The sequence below is a fragment of the Trichomycterus rosablanca genome, chromosome 2 (genome assembly GCF_030014385.1).
Source record: "Trichomycterus rosablanca isolate fTriRos1 chromosome 2, fTriRos1.hap1, whole genome shotgun sequence".
NCBI lineage: Eukaryota > Metazoa > Chordata > Actinopteri > Siluriformes > Trichomycteridae > Trichomycterus > Trichomycterus rosablanca.
Genome location: NC_085989.1, coordinates 9,348,562 through 9,370,171, shown reverse-complemented (window position 1 = coordinate 9,370,171; position 21,610 = coordinate 9,348,562). Strand labels below are relative to the sequence as shown.

Below are 21,610 nucleotides of genomic sequence, written 5' to 3'. Positions count from 1 at the left end.
ATGGAAGGAGGTTTTGGCTTAAAATCTCACGATACATGGCCCCGTTCATTCTTCCCTTAACACGGATCAGTCGTCCTGTCCCCTTTGCAGAAAAACAGCCCCAAAGCACGATGTTTCCACCCCCATGCTTCACAGTAGGTATGGTGTTCTTGGGTTTTTCTTCTTCCTCCAAACACGACGAGTTGAGTTTTTACCAAAAAGTTCCATTTTGGTTTCATCTGACCACATGATATTCTCCCAATCCTCTTCTGGATCATCCATATGCTCTCTGGCAAACTTCAGACGGGCCTGGACATGTACTGGCTTAAGCAGGGGGACACGCCTGGCACTGCAGGATTTGAGTCCCTCTCGGCGTAGTGTGTATACTGATGGTAGCCTTTGTTACTTTGGTCCCAGCTCTCTGCAGGTCATTCATCAGGTCCCTCCGTGTAGTTCTGGGATTTTTGCTCACCGTTCTCATGATCATTTTGACCCCACGGGATGAGATCTTGACCCCAAGGGAGATTATCAATGGTCTTGTATGTCTTCCATTTTCTTACAATTGCTCCCACAGTTGATTTATTCACACCAACCTGCTTGCCTATTGTAGATTCACTCTTCCCAGCCTGGTGCAGGTCTACAATTTTCTTCCTGGTGTCCTTCGACAGCTCTTTGGTCTTGGCCATGGTTGAGTTTGGAGTCTGACTGTTTGAGGCTGTGGACAGGTGTCTTTTATACAGATAACGAGGTCAAACAGGTGCCATTAATACAGGTAACGAGTGGAGGACACAAGAGCTTCTTAAAGAATAAGTTACAGGTCTGTGAGAGCCAGAAATCTTGCTTGTTTGTTATTGACCAAATACTTATTTTCCACCATAATTTACGAATAAATTCTTTAAAAATCCTACAATGTGATTTCCTGGATTATTTTTCTCATTTCGTCTCTCATAGCTGAAGTGTACCTATGATGAAAATTACAGACCTCTCTCATCTTTCTAAGTAGGAGAACTTGCACAATCAGTGGCTGACTAAATACTTTTTGACCCCACTGTATGTACTGTATATATACTGTATATATATATATATATATATATATATATATATACATATATATTTTTATATATAGGTAAATATGTCATATCTATCTATATATAGATATATAGATATATAGATAGATCATATAGATATATAGATACTTCATAGATAGATAAATAGATACTTCATATATATATATATATACACATATTTTTATATATAGGTGTACTTCATATATCTATATCTAGATAGATAGATAGATAGATAGATAGATAGATAGATAGATAGATAGATAGATAGATAGATAGATAGATACTTCATAGATAGATAGATAGATAGATAGATAGATAGATAGATAGATAGATAGATAGATAGATAGATAGATAGATACTTCATAGATAGATAGATAGATAGATAGATAGATAGATAGATAGATAGATAGATAGATAGATAGATAGATAGATAGATAGATAGATAGATACTTCATAGATAGATAGATAGATAGATAGATAGATAGATAGATAGATAGATAGATAGATAGATAGATAGATACTTCATAGATAGATAGATAGATAGATAGATAGATAGATAGATAGATAGATACTTCATAGATAGATAGATAGATAGATAGATAGATAGATAGATAGATAGATAGATAGATAGATAGATACTTTACAGCTAGATGGGTGGTGGATAATTCTCAGTACTGCAGTGACACTGACATGGTGGTGGTGTGTTAGTGTGTGTTGTGCTGGTATGAGTGGATCAGACACAGCAGCGCTGCTGGAGTTTTTAAACACCTCACTGTCACTGCTGGACTGAGAATAGTCCACCAACCAAAAATATCCAGCCAACATCGAGTAGGTGAAGTACGTGAACGCGCATCACTGTGAGTGATGTGAGGTAAAGGGGGCGGAGCTTCGGGTTCACTCCGCTATATTGGTTAACTATTCAGCTTGGAGAGACGAAGCTGAAACGCAAACACGGATTTTCTTTGGGATAAACGCACAGGCCTCGCCGCTAAAACGGTAATAAAACCATTCTGTTTACATTCTGACACCGAGCGGGCTCCATATATCACAGTGCGGCTATAAACGCGAGTGGTTTGTACGTTTGTGTGGCCGGTAAACGTTGGGCTAGCGACCTGCTAACTCGCTCAAGATGGCGACTGGATGTTTCTACAGTTTACAGCCTGAACATGGGCGGGTTAGCGTAGCCGAGCTAGCGCTTTACACTTAGCATGTTATCAAAACAAGCAGGCGCTAGTTGTTTAGACTTTAGAGTCCCGATTGGATTTATATGTACTGTACTCTGTCTGAGCTATGTGAGGGCTCATGTGCTCATTTTATTTTCATTTAAATGTCCTTGTTTGTTTTGAAAGCTAACGTCTGGCTGGCTGCAAACCTTCATACTATTGTACTAAACAGTATATTAAAACATGAACCATACGTTGGATTCATAATACTCTTACATACTATTTAGGATGCAGTGCCAGGTTGGGTCAACAAAATTGTTAAAGCCTGTCTTCTATACAGTTAAACTTAAATCATCAAGGTTTGTATAATCCACTCCAACTCTTTTTAAAAGACGGAATGAGGATAAACTATTTATAGTGATATTTATTGTATTTGCTTGTATATAATATACACCGATCAGCCATAACATTTAAACCACCTTCTTGTTTCTACACTTACTGTCCATTTTATCAGCTCCACTTACCATATAGAAGCACTTTGTAGTTCTACAATTACTGACTTCTTTCACCCTGTTCTTCAATGGTCAGGACCACCACAGAGCAGGTATCATTTAGGTGGTGGATCATTCTCAGCACTGCAGTGACACTGACATGGTGGTGGTGTGTTAGTGTCCACTCTATTAGACACTCCTACCTAGTTGGTCCACCTTGTAGATGTAAAGTCAGAGACGATCGCTCATCTATTGCGACTGTTTGAGTCGGTCATCTTCCAGACCTTCATCAGTGGTCACAGCAGCTGCCCACGGGGTGCTGTTGGCTGGGATATACAGTACAGGCCAAAAGTTTGGACACACCAGCCAAAAGTTTGGACACACCTTCTCTTCAATGTTTTTTCTTGATTATTTTTATTTTCTACATTGTAGATTAATACTGAAGACATCCAAACTATGAAGAATTATGTAGTGAACCAAAAAGTGTTAAACAAACCAGAATATGTTTTATATTTTACCAACTCTACCTCTGCACAGCACAACTGGTGGTCTCAAACACATTAAAAAAGCAACAAATTCCAAAAATTCACTCTAGACAAGGCACAAACATTCATTGAAAACCATTCCAGGTGGAAACCTAATAAAGCTGGTTGAGAAAATTTCAAAGAGTGTGCAAATCTGTCATTAAAGCAAAAGATGGCTACTTTGAAGAATCTAAAATATAAAACATATTCTGGTTTGTTTAACACTTTTTTGTTTACTACATAATTCCATATGTGTTCCTTCATAGTTTGGATGTCTTCAGTATTAATCTACAATGTAGAAAATTTAAAAAAAATTAAGAAAAACCACAGGAATGAGAAGGTGTGTCCAAACTTTTGGCCTGTACTGTATTTTTGGTTGGTGGACTATTCTCAGTCCAGCAGGGACAGTGAGGTGTTTAAAAACTCCAGCAGCACTGCTGTGTCTTATCCACTCATACCAGCACAACTCACACTAACACACCACCACCATGTCAGTGTCACTGCAGTGCTGAGAATGATCCACCACCTAAATAATACCTGCTCTGTAGTGGTCCTGGGAGAGTCCTGACCATTGAAGAACAGCATGAAAGGGGGCTAACAAAGCATGCAGAGAAACAGGTGGATTACAGTCAGTAATTGTAGAACTACAAAGTTCTTCTATATGGTAAGTGAAGCTGATAAAATGGACAGTGAGTGTAGAAACAAGGAGGTGGTTTTAATGTAATGGCTGATCGGTGTATGAAGCTATTACGAATAATGTCATTTAGTAGTTGTAAATGTAGGGTAGCCTAGTGAGTAGAGCGTTGGGCTATCAATCCAAAGTTTGAGAGTTCGAATCTCAGCACTGCCATGCAGTCACTGTTGGGCCCTCTCGGCTCCAGGCCGACCCTGCACTCTGACCCCAGGATATGTGAAGAAAGAATTTCGTTGTACTGTACACTTGTATATGTATACATGACAAATAAAGGCATTCTATTCTATTCTGTAAATGTGCACACTCAAGGTAAATAGACCTTTTGAGAAGGTTCAGCCCATCATAAACATCTTGAGCAGACTTGCATGTAGACAGCGTTTGCATGACTAGTTCACAGATCATTTGCACGAAGACTGTCATTTGCACAATTCAAATGCATCTGCAGTTTGAATAGTACACTGCCATCCACAGTTTTTACCAGGACAAAGTATAACACGATCTTGTTTTTTTGTTTTAGTATTTGGTGAGTGCTTACAGTGGTATGGAAAGGAAACAGTTTTCTTTCTGACTTTGAAAGACTTTGATGCAATTGTCTTATTTTTGTATGTGGTGAATTTAAAAACAGATAAACCCAACAGGTTTTCTTGTCGTTTATCTCTGATTTCTGTCTAAATAATAACATTTGATGCGGTCACGTAATGTGTATCCAAGTAAAGCCCTTTTTTCACCCAATTTTCCTCCTAATCTAGTCGTATCCAATTACCCGATTACATTACGCTCCCTGTCTGCTGATGTTGACCTCCACTCTGACTGAGGAGAGCCGTGACTAGCACACGCCCCCTCCGACACGTGTGCAGTAGCCGACTTCATCTTCTCACCTGCATGAGACGAGTTTATATGTACATCAGCTTTGTGTACAGAGAGACACACCCTGATCCTCATTATCCCTCAACTCTGTGCAGCCAGCAGAGGTTGTAATTGCATCAGTTATGAGGAATCCCCTTCGGCACCCTCCCTTGAACAACAGCCAATCGTTGTTAGTGTAGGAGCACAACCTGACGGATGGCAGAGCTGAGATTTGAACCGACAAGTTCGAGATGTCAGCTGTGGTGTGCTAGCGTGTTTTATATGGCTGTACCGCCTAATCTCTTTCTAAATGTAAGCAAAACATTCGTATCAATTTGTGTTTTCTTTTTGATATCAATTATAAATTGATTATTCCATTCAGATCCTCAGGCCACATAGTTCATTTGGCACAGTTTTTATGCCGAGTGCCCTTCCTGGCACAACCCTCGCGTTTATAGAGGCTTAGGATTGGAACTAAGGATGCACTGATGTGTGTTCCCTGAATTACTAGGCTCACATAACACCATACACCTCATGTATTTGTGAGCCCAGTGTTTAGGCTTTACACCACAAGCTCATATATCAGTTATAAATGTAACCCTGAATAAAAAAGCAAAACGTTTGTGCAACATATCAATAGTTGTACATTTGTGTTCCGCTCAATCATGTTAATCTTGTAAATAATGTCTCTTCTGTATGTACCTAGATGCCTCATTCTAGGCGGTATGCATCGTCAGAGCGTGCCAGCCGCAGCAGCTATCAGGAACGATTTCGTGAGCGAGATAGAGAGCGAGTGAGAAAGCCCCGACACCGACGTTCACGCTCCTATTCTTCCAGTACTGATCGGGATCGCAGGGGACGAGGGCACAGACATGAGGGCATGTATGCACGTTCTAGGAGGTAAGTGCACACAACAGAGAATTTATACAGTGTATCACAAAAGTGAGTACACCCCTCACATTTCTGCAGATATTTAAGTATATCTTTTCATGGGACAACACTGACAAAATGACACTTTGACACAATGAAAAGTACTCTGTGTGCAGCTTATATAACAGTGTAAATTTATTCTTCCCTCAAAATAACTCAATATACAGCCATTAATGTCTAAACCACCGGCAACAAAAGTGAGTACACCCCTAAGAGACTACACCCCTAAATGTCCAAATTGAGCACTGCTTGTCATTTTCCCTCCAAAATGTCATGTGATTTGTTAGTGTTACTAGGTCTCAGGTGTGCATAGGGAGCAGGTGTGTTCAATTTAGTAGTACAGCTCTCACACTCTCTCATACTGGTCACTGAAAGTTCCAACATGGCACCTCATGGCAAAGAACTCTCTAAGGATCTTAAAAGACGAATTGTTGCGCTACATGAAGATGGCCAAGGCTACAAGAAGATTGCCAACACCCTAAAACTGAACTGCAGCACAGTGGCCAAGATCATCCAGCGTTTTAAAAGAGCAGGGTCCACTCAGAACAGACCTCGCGTTGGTCGTCCAAAGAAGCTGAGTGCACGTGCTCAGCGTCACATCCAACTGCTGTCTTTGAAAGATAGGCGCAGGAGTGCTGTCAGCATTGCTGCAGAGATTGAAAAGGTAGGGGGTCAGCCTGTCAGTGCTCAGACCATACGCCGCACACTACATCAAATTGGTCTGCATGGCTGTCACTCCAGAAGGAAGCCTCTTCTGAAGTCTCTACACAAGGAAGCCCGCAAACAGTTGCTGAAGACATGTCAACAAAGGACATGGATTACTGGAACCATGTCCTATGGTCTGATGAGACCAAGATTAATTTGTTTGGTTCAGATGGTCTCAAGCATGTGTGGCGGCAATCAGGTGAGGAGTACAAAGATAAGTGTGTCATGCCTACAGTCAAGCATGGTGGTGGGAATGCCATGGTCTGGGGCTGCATGAGTGCAGCAGGTGTTGGGGAGTTACATTTCATTGAGGGACACATGAACTCCAATATGTACTGTGAAATACTGAAGCAGAGCATGATCCCCTCCCTCTGGAAACTGGGTCGCAGGGCAGTGTTCCAGCATGATAATGACCCCAAACACACCTCTAACACGACCACTGCTTTATTGAAGAGGCTGAGGGTAAAGGTGATGGACTGGCCAAGCATGTCTCCAGACCTAAACCCAATAGAACATCTTTGGGGCATCCTCAAGCAGAAGGTGGAGGAGCGCAAAGTCTCGAATATCTGCCAGCTCTGTGATGTCGTCATGGAGGAGTGGAAAAGCATTCCAGTGGCAACCTTTGAAGCTCTGGTAAACTCCATGCCCAGAAGAGTTAAGGCAGTTCTGGGAAATAATGGTGGCCACACAAAATATTGACACTTTAGGAACTTTCACTAAGGGGTGTACTCACTTTTGTTGCCGGTGGTTTAGACATTAATGGCTGTATATTGAGTTATTTTGAGGGAAGAATAAATTTACACTGTTATATAAGCTGCACACAGACTACTTTTCATTGTGTCAAAGTGTCATTTTGTCAGTGTTGTCGCATGAAAAGATATACTTAAATATCTGCAGAAATATGAGGGGTGTACTCACTTTTGTGATACACTGTAGTTACCAAGTTCATGTACAGCACTTAGATATTCTCTACACTTTCATCCCCCATATTTTGCTAGTTAAGGTTTCTTCTTGAATTACCATGTTAATGCTTGGTTTCATTTTGGAATTGCATTGATATAAGAGAACTCTTGTAGTTTTTAAGCTTTCATGAGGTGGACTCCACCCCAGAACTCAAGACAAACCTTGACTTAAACACTGCTAAATGCTGGTTGTCCATATGTTCCATATGTTTATAAGATGTACAAATATTTAAAAACATGAGCTAGCTGTCAGGAAAGGCATTTCCTCATCCCCCCCCCCCCCCCCCCCCCTATTGTTAATGCAGTTCTGATCTGATACACCGTGATGCTGATCTAGCTGACTCTCCAATGCAATCAGATGGCCACGTTCTTGAGCGGTTTTTGTTCTATAGACCACTGAAGTCGTGTCGTCATATTGTAGTCCACGCCATGTTGTTATGCCCATATTTGGTAACCCGGGTCTAAGAGAAATTTTGAATGGGAAATATGAATGGAGATTTAGAAAATTGCCTCTCTCGCATCCTGTAGTCATAAAAAATGTTCCAGAGCTGTTACGTTTTGTTTTATGGAGATTCTTCTGTCTATTATCACTGGATCCTCTGAATTATGAAGTCGTCAAAGAGTCAAAATATGAATATTGCTACATGTAAGCTAACGCTACTGCACACTGAATTGACGTCACTAAACTGGAAGCCTCTTAATGTTTTCTTTTTTTTTCTTTTTTAAGCCTCTTAAATAACCGCACGAAGCAGCGTGATTCACCAGTGTAACAGTGCGGTGATATTCACAAGTTTTGGTTGCTATTTTTAGTAGCTAGCTACAATAAAATAGAAAGCAAGGATGGTCGGGTGTTACGCCTTTGGTTGTACTCACCAAACGCGGGCCGCTCTTTCAGTCAATTCGATTGGTGTACTTCAGTGACGTCTAATTAATGCGCAGTAGCACTGGCTTACGTCCAGCATTATTAGTATTATGACCCTTTAACAACCTCGTAATTCAGGGGATCCAGTGATGTACAGAAGAAAAATGTACACAGGACAAAACGTACAGGGTTCTGAACATGTTTATTTAGCACAGGATGCGTTAGAGTCGATTTTTTGAAAACCCCGTTCAAATTTCCCATAGGAAATCTGAGTTGACCCGGGTCTCCAAATATGGGCATAACGAGGACTACAGAATGACGCACGACTTCAGTGGTCTATGCTTCTGAGCATGAACTGTGCTGTATTAGTCATGTTTACAATATTATAATTTTCAGTGGAGGAGAAACTGCAATATCCCTAGAGTGTATGCTGTGTTGGTCTGTCTGTTTTTGCAAGGCCAGTATACAGATCATTAGCACTTGCCTATTGTTTATGGCACACATTAAGGTTGATGAATATAATTCTTTGATTTCCAGTTACGACAATCGTTCTGTGGAACGCCGGACATACGAAAGACGCTATGGCGAGAGCTACTGGCGACAGGATCACAGCCGAGAACGTGATCGGGGGACACAGGACGGCTTCCATTCACGCGACGCCTCGAGCAGTTATGACTACCGCCGCGCACACCAACGGCACAAAGGCAGCAGGCGTAAGCACAAACGAAGGCGGCGTAGAACCAGGTCCTATAGCCCATCCACCTCGGTGAGTACTTCCCAACCCAAGTCTTGATGCCTGGCCCTCTCTCTTCTTTCCACCCCTCCCCCCTTTTCTCTCTTACTTTCGCTGTCTCCATCTTTTCAGCTCTTGCTGTTTCTCTTTAACTTTTTTCTCCTTCGCAGCCCCAGGAATTGGTAAGTATGCTTTTGTTTTTACCTTTTTAATTTATAAATATTTCAGATTTATAAGAAATAAGGCCAAATTTAAAAATACAAAGAGTATTCTGACTCTACTTAAAAAGAGAGTTTTTCTTTAGCCATTGCATTTTATTATTTTATATCGTTGTGAAAAGGGTTGCACCGATACCGCATCTTCATTCGCGCTGATAGTGTTGTTAACTGGTGCTTTTACACAGGGTTGTATTGCATATTTTTATTGCCTAGCAATCATCCAACAGTAATTATATAACACACAATTTGAACCCCACAAAATTGTACAATAACCATATCTGAGTCCAATGCTAAAGTGTAGAATTAGGCACTCTTGCCACTTTAATAAATTCAGCTTTAGTTTAATAGGCCTATTAAAGTTGGTGTCAGCTGAAATTCCAGTTCGTTAGTTTTTTGTTGTTGTTGTTTACACAAAACCGGTCTAGGTATTCTTTAAATTAGCCCTAGAGATTGTCATTTTCATTCAATTTCCTAAATAATCTCATCTAAGCACATGGGTCAAGCTGAGTAGCTTTCATGCGTACAATTGTCCTTTTCCATCACACAGTACTCTGTCGTATGGTACATTTTTAAAGTCATAGTATTGCATTCAGTGGTTGTTTTCATTGCCAGGGCACCTGTACTGTATCCAAGTACCACCAAGCAAGAGCAATGTTGGTCTCAATAGAATTTTTTGCATTTGGATTTCAGTGTCTTGAAATACAAAAAACAGCTTAAACAGGTCTGAAGAAAAATAGACCTGCAGTAGATAGAGCTGAAAACCACCCTGTTGCTACTGCTATTGTTGTGGGGGCATTTTGCAGTGCCTGATGAAGAAGCTCTTAGTTTCTGCTGTAAATTAAACATTCTTTTAAATTACAAACAGACAGTAGCACATTAGGTATCGTACAGCCTGTACTGAATTTGAATGTAGACCATATTGTGTGGTGGAGTGCTGTGCAATGGAAAAGAGCCAATTGTTTGGTCTTTCGGCTGGTCCCGTATTTAGGGTTTGCGGTAACGTATTATTCTGGCCCACATACCAGATGGTGGCACAGTTATTACTCTGGATGTGTAAATGAGGGCAGTAGTCGCTTAGTGATTAAACGACTGGATTTGTAATTAGAAGGCCGCTGGTTCAAGCCTAGCCACTGCCAGGTTGCCGCTGTTGGGACCTTAACCCACAGTTTCTTGAACTGTATGTGGTTCGATGCTTATCCTGCCACACCTCCTTATTTTATCCATACTTGAAAACGAACTAAGAGTGCACTGACAAGTGTACCTCCTTCTTCTTCTTCTTCTTCTTCTTCTTCTTCTTTCGGCTTTTTTCCCTTTTTCAGGGGTCACTAAGCCACCGTGCCGCCCATACAAGTGTACCTCCTACTGGCTTGAATTTTAGAATACAGAATAATCCTGTATTGCCCTTTACCTTTCTGCATTTATACACAGTCACCATTGGCTGATTGACTGTAATATGTACTGATAACACCTGTGGATTAGCTTGCATTATTGTGTAATGTGAGGCTACTAGTAAAAGTCCTTTATCAAGCGTTTTTATTGGTGACACAAGTGGAATTGTATCAATGTCAGGATTTATAGGCGAATATAAAAAAGTATTGTATTGGTCTATACCTGAGGCTAAGGTGTTGAAGGGTAAAAATGGTATCGGTGTATCCCTAGTTGTGAACTAGATTTTAGATTTATCTACAATTTACCTTTCTCTTAGCTACAAATCATTGAGATGGTGTGTAGCTAAAACAAGACATTAGGTACTGTTTAAGGTCCTTAGGTATATATTTTATCTCCACCTTGCTTGTTTTTTTCTTTACTGGAAAGTTTAATGTGTACTAACTTGTATTATTTGATGGTTACCACTTTTTTTGCTCATGTGTGCTTTTATATGCATAAATGTTTATGATGCAGGTTGATGAGCCTTTTGTCAGGGGCGCTAGGCAGAGGGTTGAGGGGGAAAGTACATGTAGAGAACAAGAAAAAAAGGGACAAAATGTGAATTTTGACTTGTTCCCTTGCACTATATCCCTATCGTTATATATCTCCTCCCGTGGTGTCATATGAACCGCCCCATGATCACCAAACCTACGTACACCACCACCACTGCTCCGTCGCCGTGGCCCCTTCATTCTCGGTGCACCCCCCCTCCTTCATTGGCGGTTGTGCTGTGACCTGTGACCCTGGCGGGGGCCGAATGCAGCGGAGTGCCAGCGGGACGAGGGCGCTGTGTGTGAGGGACGACGAGGAGGGTCACCTGATCTGTCGGAGTGGCGACGTCCTGCAAGAGAGATGTACACACTGCCACTACTACTACTACTACTCCTACTTTTATATCGTAACCTTTCTCCCTATCAGTAGCAGCACAGAGCAGACACACTCACACACTCAAGGGCAAGAGGTTATGCTGTCGTTTGCGATAATTTCTATCTAAAATGCACTTTCCAAATCTCAGCATAGATCAGAATGTCTTCTGGCATGATTCTAGATCTTGTGTGTGTGAATATATATTTTAGCTATTTGCTTTTTTTCTTTTTTGAGGGCGATGGGGTGATTTACGGGATGTATTTAAGGGATGCTACTGCTGTAGCAGGATTTTTTTAATTGACCATTTCCTAGAATAGCTACGACAGGTTTAGTTTAGTCTCCTACCGAAAAAAAAACTGGTTTGGGTCTTGTTTATCTAATTAGTCATTTGATTTAAATTAACGTAAGTGATTAATTTGGGACCGGTACTTTGATTATTTCTTTTTCAGCGTATTAGTAGTGTTTAGCAGGGGGTCCTTAACTTTTGTAGATTTCACAGTAATACAAGGGTAAACATTTATTTAGATTTGTTTAGCCCTTTCTTTATTTTTTTATTTTTTTCTTGAGATAAGAGTGTGTGAAAAGCGGGCACTCGTTTTAGATTAACCTGTTATGATAGTTGCCACAAGGGAATGAGGGCGTTTGACAGACAATAGTAATTTATCGCCTGCCTTATGGTTCTGTTGCTTGTACAGTACCCTTTTTTTTAATGCTTTCTTTTTTTTTTCTCCTGTCTTTTTATGTTTCCCCCTCTCCCTATCTGTCCTCAGATGAAATAGTTGGAACCTTGGGGGAGGGCACCTTCGGCAGGGTAATGGAATGCATCGACCATCGCAGGTAATTTAAATGCATGTTAGTTAATGACTATAAAACAAAGTTAACTTTTTAGTGACCTCTATTTTCTTACCTAGTTTATCATGCTTGTGTGATATTTTTACGTGGGCTGTGTAAAGTTCTACATTATTATAGTAATAATACTAATAGGTTTGAGCTATAAAGTTATTTGTGGACACTTGGAATAGGTGGAAAATGTAACTATCAGATGTAATGCTTTATCAAATCCAACTTAAAGCATCTATTTATAATTTATATGGGCGGCACGGTTGCTAAATGGGTAGCACTGTCGCCTCACAGCAAGAAGGTCCTGTGTTCGATCCCCAGGTGGGGCGGTCTGGGTCCTTTCTGTGTGGAGTTTGCATGTTCTCGCCTTGTCCGTGTGGGTTTCCTCCGGGTGCTCCGGTTTCCTCCCACAGTCCAAAGACATGCAAGTGAGGTGAACTGGAGACACAAAATTGTCCATGACTGTGTTCGATATAACCTTGTGAACTGATGAATCTTGTGTAATGTGTAACTACCGTTCCTGTCATAAATGTAACCAAAAGTGTAAAACATGACGTTAAATTTCTAATAAATAAATAAATAAACAAAAAAACCCTCTACTTATACTTTTGTTTGAGTAGATGTATGTTCCTTGACCGGTGTATATTTGTACTAGAGTAAGCACTTCTGTTAAGTCGCTCTCGATAAGTGCGTCTGATAAATTCAAATGAACAATGCAGGTGGAATAGTACACAGGCAACTGGATATTTATGTGGGGAAAATGAAAGGTTTTCTGTAGTATCTAGTACTTACTGCTTCTCTTTTCATCCAGGGGTGGAGCCCATGTTGCTCTGAAAATCATAAAAAATGTTGAGAAGTACAAGGAGGCAGCACGGCTAGAAATCAACGTACTGGAGAGGATTAATGAGCGAGACCCTGAAAACAAAAAGTAAGAGGACAAAAACAAATCCATCTTTCCCTAATTCCACTGTTTGTGCTTTGATGTTATTTAACCTCACATTTCTATTTAAAAATTAATTACACCACAAGCTCTTCCTCAGCCACTAAGAAATATTGTGCTGTGTGTAAAGAATATGTTGAGATATACTCATTGCACTTTTTTATTCTTGTCTTTTAGTCTGTGTGTACGGATGTTCGACTGGTTTGACTACCACGGTCACATGTGTCTCAGCTTTGAGCTGTTAGCACTCAGCACTTTTGACTTCCTGAAGGAAAACAACTACGTGCCCTATTCAATCAGTCAGGTCCGGGACATGGCCTTCCAGCTCTGCATAGCTGTCAAATGTGAGTGCATCAAAGTATCACCATCTCAGATATTTTATTGGTTTCTGTTAAAACTATTATTAATTAAAATTATAAAATGTACTATATTGGGTATTTTTGAACAAAACATTTCTGAAGAGATTAAAGCCTCCTCAACCCTAATTGGTTCAAACAATTGGTATTCAGCATCAATTTTCTAATTAGATCTGTTAGAAAGCATTCAGAATCTAATTCCTGATACTGATACTGCAGTTTACCAGGTCAAAACCAACTATTTTATACAATCGTTATATATAATAGAGAAATACTTGGTCACCTTACTTTTGAAGCTCATAATACTGTTTTACTAAAAAGAAAAATTACACTATATAATGGTCATAATAATCTCGTCAGACATACAGTTGCAGTCAGAAAAATTCAACCCCCTGAAGTAAAAATCTTCTTAGTCTCCAGACTTAAATACCACAGAAAATCTTTGGTGGGGTTTAAACAAAAGTAGTTGCAGTATGAAATCCATCAAACCTCAATGAGCTCGAAACCTTTGCACAAGAAGAATGGGTGAAGATTCCACAAGAGAGGTGCCAAAAGCTTGTTAGCACTTAGATCGCTTATTAGAGGTTATCAAGGCAAAAGCATGTTTTACTAAGTACTGAGGCTGGGGATTAAATAATAGTGTACGTGGACATTCGGCAAAAGAACTTTGTTTTTCATTTGAACTTAAGATGATGACAGTTTATGTTCTTAAAATTTATTGTGTGTGAATTAAAATATACAACAAGAAGTCTCAGTAAACAGAGAGAATATGTATTGACACATCACAATCATACCTTTTAAGTTGGGGGGTTTCAATATTTCTGATTGCAAGTGTAGAACTAAGTAGGTTTACAATGGGATTAACAATAAGCTGTTGATCTTTAATTCTATTTTATACCATCATTTTTATTTATGATCTACTCTTAAACAGGAGGGTTATGTGTATGTGAAAAAATTGAGAAATGAATTTGCTGGTAGTGGCAGTCATAATGTGGAAATGCATGTGCAAATTGTCAGATCAGATCGAGTGTACTTGGGTGTCTTGTTATTTGAATGTGGCAGGGTGGCATGTGTGAAGAACAAGTTGTATCATTAGCAATATGCTTCTTTTAACACTTTGCTTATTGATTACAGTTTTACATGAAAACAAGCTGACCCACACGGATTTAAAACCAGAAAACATTCTGTTTGTCAACTCTGATTTTAGCATGACGTACAACGTAGAAAAGGTGAGCAAATAGGTTTGAATATGTTTTTTTATCATATTTAAGTCGGACATTTCTATGATCTTGTCTGTTGTATTTAATTTGTGTTTAAGTGGCTTAATGTCTTGTTTTTGTTTTTTTGGGCTCAGAAGAGGGATGAGCGTTTAGTGAAGAGCACTTCAGTAAGGGTTGTAGATTTCGGAAGTGCTACGTTTGACCATGAACACCACAGTACAATAGTCTCCACCAGGCACTATCGTGCACCTGAGGTCATACTTGGTAGGTACATATTCCTGTTTGTTTTCCAGACCATTGTTTTGACACACACACACACACACACACACACACACACACACACACACACACACAGTATTATGCAAAATGACCAATTATATATTAATTCTGGGTTTTTAATTTTCCCCTTATCAGATGAATTTTTAGTAATGATTTGATTCACTGATGAGCCATTTATAAATGATGCTGATATTCCTTATGGTCTGGATTAGAATTACATGATGAGGTGGGAAACTAGATACTGCCAGTAACTAGGGATATAAAGATACACTCTACCCACGATGCAATGTGGTTCACGATACTATTTTTTCCCTATTTTTTTTTTAAACAAAATGAAATTGAAGACAAATTATGACAGTTTCCTTTGATTGTTTGTCTTAAAAAAAAAAATACTGTATTTGTGCTCAATAGGGATGTCCCGATCACGTTTTTTTGTTCCCGATACCGATCCCGATTATTAATTTTGATCCCGATCCGATACCGAGTCTCAAACCGATACGTGTATTTTCTAGATAAGAACTGGATAATACTGTTCACACAGTGCACACCTCAAGTACATTACAGTTATTCAAATTAATCCAGTGTATATGTTTAACAACTAAATAGCTCTGCAGTGCTGTACGGAAAAATGCTGCATCCAAGCTATTGGCTTAATGTTTTGTATTTTTACAAAATCAATCAAAATGAGTGAGATAATTACAGTTTTACTTTAAACTTTACATTCGAAGAAAAAAAATCTGTTTAATGCAGTGATACACTAAAAATGAACAGAAATCTGTGTAGCAGCTTAACTTGAATATAAGAAAAAAAGTTACTTAAAAGCATTACAGTAAAACCTGAATACCAAAATAAAATGGAAAGGCTCTTTTGTTATGAAGGCAAGCCAGTTTTTAAAGTGCTTGTATTGTGACAATGGTTTGATGGATGTTTCTATGCGAAGTGAATGTGTTTTGACCCTTTGGGGCTTCCATAGTGCATGGAATAGCGTGCTTGGCTCTAGCTGTCCGCTATTCGGAACCGTAACGGAAGAAGTTAATAAAGTGTTCTGCTCCCGACAATATGTGAATATACCGTGTATTTCTTTCTTTATTAAACGAGTGCATCACTACGTTGTTTTGTAAACCGGAGTGATCCTCGACTCACACACCATATAAACAGTACAATTCTACAGTAATGAACGCAGCTCTGCTACTACCGCCTCGTGAAACGCTCACAGTGCAGACGTTACACTTCGCTGCTGGACTTGTTTCACTTTCCAATTCAAACTATTTCCACACAGCGGACATGCTGATGTAAAACAAAAGATCGGGATTAGGATCGGGTTTAGTAAAGCCGATTCCGATCAGTTAAAAAATGCCTTGATCGGCCCCGATCCCGATCTTTGAGATCGGATCGGGACATTCCTAATTCCTAAATTAACTTTAATTTATCTAAATAATGAATGCCCTTTTATTTTTAAGATAGGAACAAACTATGCAAACCAATGCTGCACATTTCCCTTTTTGTGTAAAAAAAAAAGAAAGAAAGAAATCCCACGTTAAATAAATAAATGAATAATACAAATAAAGAAAGTATCCTCACATTATTAAATTTGGCTGGAAAATTCCGAACCTGGCAACCCTGTAGTGACGTCAACCAGGCGAGGTGAATAGCGCCTGTTCTCTCTGCTGTTTAAAGTGAATTTCGATTCATTATACATGTAAACCGATTTGAATCGTTACACATGTGAATCGATTTTTACCTGTCTTGTGGTGCATCGTTACATCCCTACCAGTAACTATTTAATATTAAATCAAATTGTATACCATATAATCATAGCTGTTTTTTGGGGCTTTGGACTGAATTATAAATATTTTCTACTAGATAATGGCTGCACTTTGCTGGTGCAGGTTATCAGAAAAAAAACACTGATTAATGCACAAATTCATTATTCATGGTTATAAAGGGAGTGTAGTAGAATTTGTTCAGTCAACAGATGAACAAACCACACACTGACTTGAATACTGAACCTTTACATCCTAAATAGACTTGCACTGTCACCAAGCACTTTATTAGGTACACCTATCTGGTATGTCTATTCATTATAAGCTAAGCCTTTGTGCGTATACAATTACTGACTGTAGCCTTTTTCCAAACCCTACCCCTTAAACACTGACCTGATATTGTTGAGCTGGTGGACGATTCTCAGCACTGTTCTCAGACTTAACATGGTAATGGCATGGTAGTGTGTTGTTCTTGGATAGGCTTTGATCACAGGACACTGTTGGCTTTACATTTACTTTACAACTTCTCCCAGCCACTATCAAACATATCCTAAACAAATGCCCAAAGTACATCAGATAAAGACAAAGACTACATATGCCTAAAAAATCCTCATCCAGGATAATACAGAAATAATTGTCAAATTCCTCAATACTATGACTGAAAACAAATATATAATACAAGACCACTAAAACTAGCATAAAACACTGATTCCTGCCATGAATATCAGAAATGTGATAACATGGCGTTATTAAAACAAACAAACACCTCAACATTGACGTTGTGGGCTTTAAAAAGTCCTAACAACACTGCTACACCTGTTAAACCCATATTGCTACCCTAATTGCTGCAAGTTGTGATCCTGGCCTCACACTAAATAAGGTTTTAATAGGGCTTATATTCAGTTTTTCAACATGATCACATTGTTGTAAATGCAATATTATGAATAACCATAGTGTCTGGTGTTATTGATGTATCCTTGCTATGCATTTGTGTGCAGAACTGGGTTGGAGCCAGCCTTGTGACGTGTGGAGTGTTGGCTGTATTCTGTTTGAGTACTACCTTGGCTTTACACTTTTTCAGGTACACACTACTTTTTTAATCTTGTTTTTACAGCTTTATCCAGCTCAGGGTCACAACAGGTCCATTTCCACCTGGAAACACTAAGCGCTAGACAAAATACCCTGGACAGTGCACCAATCCATCCTAGGGCTTCCGACATCAGACATAACCTCTCATTTGTGTCAATGCCTGCACCGCTGAGTTGGAACCCAGATTCCAACAGTGGAGGATTAGCGTAATAGACCTCTGCACTACTGAGTACCTACAGAACTCTGCTCTTTTTTCATTGTTTAACTGTTCCACCTGCACTTTTTATGTTTCCGACTCGCATCGGCAGGCAGGTTCTGTTGTGTTATTGCAGTAAAGAGATTAACCTCGAGTTAAATCTGGTCTAATGCGGGTGTATGTACTTACACACACACCCCTAACTAATACCAACAGCTTTCATTTGCTTCAGTCGTTCTTCAGTATTTTTTTCCCCAGTCATTTAGTAATATCTAGTAATGCATGCACTGACTGACTATTTTACATTCATATCATATTTATATCATATTTGGAGACAGTGGTAGTCTAGTGGGTAGAGCTTTGGGAGCAATCTGAAAGTTGTGGGTTCGTATCCTAGCTCTGCCATGCAGCCACTGTTGGGTCCTTGAGCAAGGTTCTTAAACCACTCAGATCCAGAGGCACTGTACAATGGCTGACCCTGCGCTCTGACCCCAGCTTCTAAACAAGATGTATATGTATATATGACAAGTCATCCCCCTAGCCCCATAGATTATTATTATTTTGATTTACTGCTGTATTAGCTCTATTATACAGGCAATTAAAACACTACCTTTTATTCCTGAACTTAGCACTAAAACAGTATATAGACTGTACCAATTTAGGAAATTGCTGCTTTTGTTCTGCACTGTCCCGTTCCTAAAAGAAATTCAATTATTTTGTCTCCCAAACTCAGTTGCAGACCCCTACTCTGACTAAGCAGAGGCCTAAATGCAACCCCTCCGACACGTGTGCAGTGTTTTTTAGCCTTTTTGATGTGGGTTTATGCAGAGCATTATTGCGTTTGATCCACCATCTTTGTGCAGAGGCCTTTAACCGACCAACAGTGGTCACAATTGCAGCGCTAATTAATGGTCTCTTTGCCTTTGTCTGAAGGTGGAAGAGCTGGTCAATCATGTATGTGTAGGGACCTGGTTGGGCAATTGCAAAGCTGAGATTCGAACTCCAGAGCTGTTGGTATTAGCTGTGGTGGTATAGCACATTAGAGCGCAATGTCACCCGAGCATCCACTACAAAATATACAGTATATATAATACACATACAGGCACACACACAACAATCGTTTCTATTATCGTTGGATCAAAGCTATTGTTCTTCTCACCAGACTCACGATAATAGAGAGCACTTGGCCATGATGGAGAGAATATTGGGACCTGTCCCTTCTAGGATGATCCGCAAAACCAGGTAAATCGCAGCAAATATACTTGCATACATTTGGCCGGGCGTTTTCCTAAAACATGCTACTATCAGCATGCAACCCAAATGCTAAAACTCTTCACTTTATTTCCTTTTAAATTACTGTTTCAATATGCACTATATAGCCAAAATTATTTGGACATCCCATTTCAGAAACAAATGTTAATTAAAGCAGGGTGATCTTTTCAGCTACAACAACAGACACCGTTCTAATAAGCCTTCTCACAAGACTTTGCAGTTTGTTGGTGGGATTTCTGCCCTTTCAGTCAAAGTAGCATGTGGGTGGCTGGGTGCTGATGTTGGTCAAGAAAGCTTTATCTGTTAGTCTTTCCTGAACTGTTGCTGCCAAGTTGGAGGCATAATTTTCTTTATTCAATTGGTTTATTAAACCTGTTAGCAGTTGTTTTGGCTAAAACATATGGATTCAAAAATTTGAAGTGGCGTCCCAGTACCTTGGTCCGTATAGTGTTTTTGCGGCAATGTACATGTGTTGGTTTACAATTATTTACTTTTTTTCTTTGCTTTTAATCTGGTCAAAGTGTTTGTCACCCAATATGTGTGTATAATCTATTTTTCTTGCACCCTGACAGAAAACAAAAGTACTTTTACCGTGGACGTCTAGACTGGGACGAAAGCTCCTCTGCAGGAAGATACGTTCGGGAGAACTGCAAGCCCTTGCGGGTGAGAGGCGGCTTGTGAATTGGGGACGTTATTTAGAAATGATTGTTTGACAATTTTAAGCTTAATCACTTTAGCTGTTACATTTTTAAGACAATACTTTTTTTTTTATTTCTTTCCTTTAGCGATACATTCTTTCTGAGGCTGAGGAGCATCACAGACTGTTCGACCTCATCGAAGCCATGCTGGAGTATGAGCCGTCAAGGCGCATCACTATGTCGGCGGCACTTAGGCATCCGTTTTTCCAAAGTCCCGTCACTGCTAGCGATCAGACGCCTGGAAAGAGCTGGGAAGCCAATCGGGACATTAGCCGGTGACATTTGGCTCCACCTGCCTTTGTTAAGCACCCATAAACGCTGCAGCTTTCTCTGACATCCTAAAGTTGGTATGTTGGGAAAACTGTTTGGGGTCACCTGGTAAAAGTTTTACTGAGGTATTACCAAGGTGGACTAAGTTAAAGGGGTCTTAACGTCTAGAACTGTAGTATTTAAGGTGACACAATAAGGAATTGTTTTGTCTTAAGTTGTGGGTTGTTACTTATATGTCCTATAACAGCAGGTCAATATTTACCCAGCTATCAGATCATCAGCCGTCACGTCTCATTCTTACTGCAGTTTGTAAATGTTCTCAAGCAAAGTCTTCCACGCATCCAGGAGTAAATGGTAGGAACTGTTGACAATACAAAGTAGTGGAGGAGTTTTAAGGATCTGCTGTGGCATATACAGCCAAGTTTGCATTGAGATGACTGGTTCAATCTGTTGTAGCAGGTCAAAAATATGGTATTTTTTATAGGTTTTGGAGAAACATTCATATGAAAATGAATTGTAGCAGCAAATGGAACGGTTGCCCCCTATTTTGATTGGATAAAAATTGTGGTGCCGCTCGTTCACCGGAATAAGCTTAGTTCTTCCAGTAGGCTCGTTCACTATTGAACAGTCAGCAGTCGAAGAGATGCTTTTGTGTAGAAGCACTGCTCTTTGAAAGACCTGTCCATCACGAGCTACTGTTTTCCAATCTAGCGCAAACTTTTAAAGACTCCTTTTGAATTGTCATGATTGAGTGTGGCTAAGAAACACACACGAACTTGTTTTGTATTGAACTGTTTGAGCTTTTTTTCATGTAATGAAGCACAGAGTTTGTGCCCTTGCCATTATTGCCAGCACAGGTTTACAGTATTTATTTCACCCAGCATTATTTTTGTTTTGCGTTTTTATATGAAGATAAATGTGTAAATCTGTACATACAAATATATATGTATCTGATTGTATAGAATAAAGGTTCTGTCTGTCTGCCTGGTGTTTGTTTAAGTCGTGGCAGAAAACGAGAGGCATCTTGAGAATTCTCTCAATTAGACTGATTGTCTTTTATTTTAATTTATTTCTGATGCAAACAGAGAGGGGGCTTCCTCTTCATCTTAATTTCAACCACATCTCTTGTCAATTGCTGCGTAAAATAAAGCATTTCAACTATTCTTACAGGGCAAACGTTCGCAGCAGAAAGGGTAGTTGGGTTAACAACGATCCAAG

General features: G+C 39.6%; 1 protein-coding gene across 2 annotated transcripts; it reads left to right on the top strand.

Annotated features, from left to right (window-relative positions):
• The first annotated feature begins 1,952 nt into the window (after nt 1-1,952).
• clk2a (CDC-like kinase 2a) lies at nt 1,953-21,373 on the top strand. Of its 2 annotated transcripts, XM_063010963.1 has the most exons (13): nt 1,953-2,042; nt 5,471-5,664; nt 8,761-8,989; nt 11,366-11,456; nt 12,240-12,306; nt 13,121-13,237; nt 13,427-13,593; nt 14,740-14,834; nt 14,960-15,089; nt 17,866-17,948; nt 19,315-19,394; nt 19,997-20,087; nt 20,210-21,373. In XM_063010963.1, exons 2-13 carry the CDS (start codon nt 5,471-5,473, stop codon nt 20,399-20,401), a joined length of 1,536 nt encoding a protein of 511 aa, XP_062867033.1. In that variant the 5' UTR covers nt 1,953-2,042; the 3' UTR covers nt 20,402-21,373. The 2 variants fall into 2 exon arrangements, with proteins under 2 accessions (XP_062867033.1, XP_062867034.1); XM_063010964.1 differs by lacking the exons at nt 1,953-2,042; nt 5,471-5,664; nt 11,366-11,456 and having other exon boundaries at nt 8,932-8,989.
• Nucleotides 21,374-21,610: the final 237 nt, after the last annotated feature.